Source organism: Solanum verrucosum, unplaced genomic scaffold, assembly GCF_900185275.1.
Source record: "Solanum verrucosum unplaced genomic scaffold, falcon-dt-bn FXZP01001278.1, whole genome shotgun sequence".
Taxonomy (NCBI): domain Eukaryota; kingdom Viridiplantae; phylum Streptophyta; class Magnoliopsida; order Solanales; family Solanaceae; genus Solanum; species Solanum verrucosum.
The window spans coordinates 846,869-847,897 of NW_026020317.1; the positions used below are offsets into that span (position 1 = coordinate 846,869).

A 1,029-nucleotide genomic window follows, 5' to 3' on the forward strand; every position below is an offset into this window, starting at 1 on the left:
TCCGAGCAGGTAAAATTTTCGGTTTCCTTGAGAGGATTAATTTTACCGAAAGCAAGAAGCCAGGTGAAAACTTTTGTAATTGAATAGAAGTTGTCTTTATCCCAATTACAACGACAGATGAAGAAATAAAACGAACTGATACAAGCAAAACCAAATTCAGGCATCAAACGAGAAAAAATAATTATCAAAACTTAGTACTACTATAAAAAGCAACATAATATTTCTTCCCCTTTCCCATTTATTATAAAAAATAAAGAAGAAAAAAGTACAAGTTATAAAATACTACTACTCCTTGTGCTGCTGATCCCTCTTCTCTCCCCATTGTTGCACACAAAACCTAATCTTCTTAGCTGCTGCTAAGTACTCGACGGCCTGAACCGGTTCAAGTATTTTCACAATTTCCTTCAACGTTTTCATCCTCAATTTATCAGCTTCTTCAATAACATCGGCCATGTGTCCACTATGATCATCCAAAGCTTCATCCGCTTTATCACAACCATGTCCTTCTTTCTTCATCTTCCCCACAAGCGGTTGGTCCACTATTTCCTCTTGTAAACTAGCCAATTTACCCGATATCCTCCTCTCTTCCCGAATAATATTGCCTTGCAACTCGTTTATCATGCTCAACTGTTCCCCAGATAGTTTGCTGAGATCCTTGGTTGCCATCCCTTCAAGGCACCGATCAGTTCCTTGGACCTCCTCTTCGAATCCACAGAGTGCATAAATGAGTCTAATAAAAGAAGAAGGTCTGCAGCCAGCGATCCATAGGACCGAATTCTCTAACGGGGAGCACGTGGCGGGTGCGAAGAATGGGGACACGTCTTTTCGGGCTAGACGGATACGCTTGTCAGAGTTCTCTTGAAAATGTTGTATGATTTTTTCTATCAGTTGTGTCAGTTTTTCTTCATCTTTTTCACAGTCTTTGACTTGAGCTGCAGCATCTTCCAGTTCGGTTAGTTCTTCGTGTTGAAGACTCTTCCATGCACACTCTTGTTCCTCACGATCACTTTTTTTTGAATCACTTGCCAT

At 40.3% G+C, this 1,029-nt stretch overlaps 1 protein-coding gene across 1 annotated transcript; it reads right to left on the minus strand.

Moving 5' to 3' along the window:
- Positions 1–285: 285 nt before the first annotated feature.
- Positions 286–1,029, minus strand: LOC125835333 (protein DELAY OF GERMINATION 1-like). The gene has a single exon (XM_049514452.1). The coding sequence runs from the start codon at positions 1,027–1,029 to the stop codon at positions 286–288; it is 744 nt and encodes a 247-aa protein (XP_049370409.1).

Bases quoted from the DNA above. Each gene is read 5' to 3' on its own strand.
- LOC125835333 (XM_049514452.1), bottom strand. From the start codon at position 1,029: ATGGCAAGTGATTCAAAAAAAAGTGATCGTGAGGAACAAGAGTGTGCA.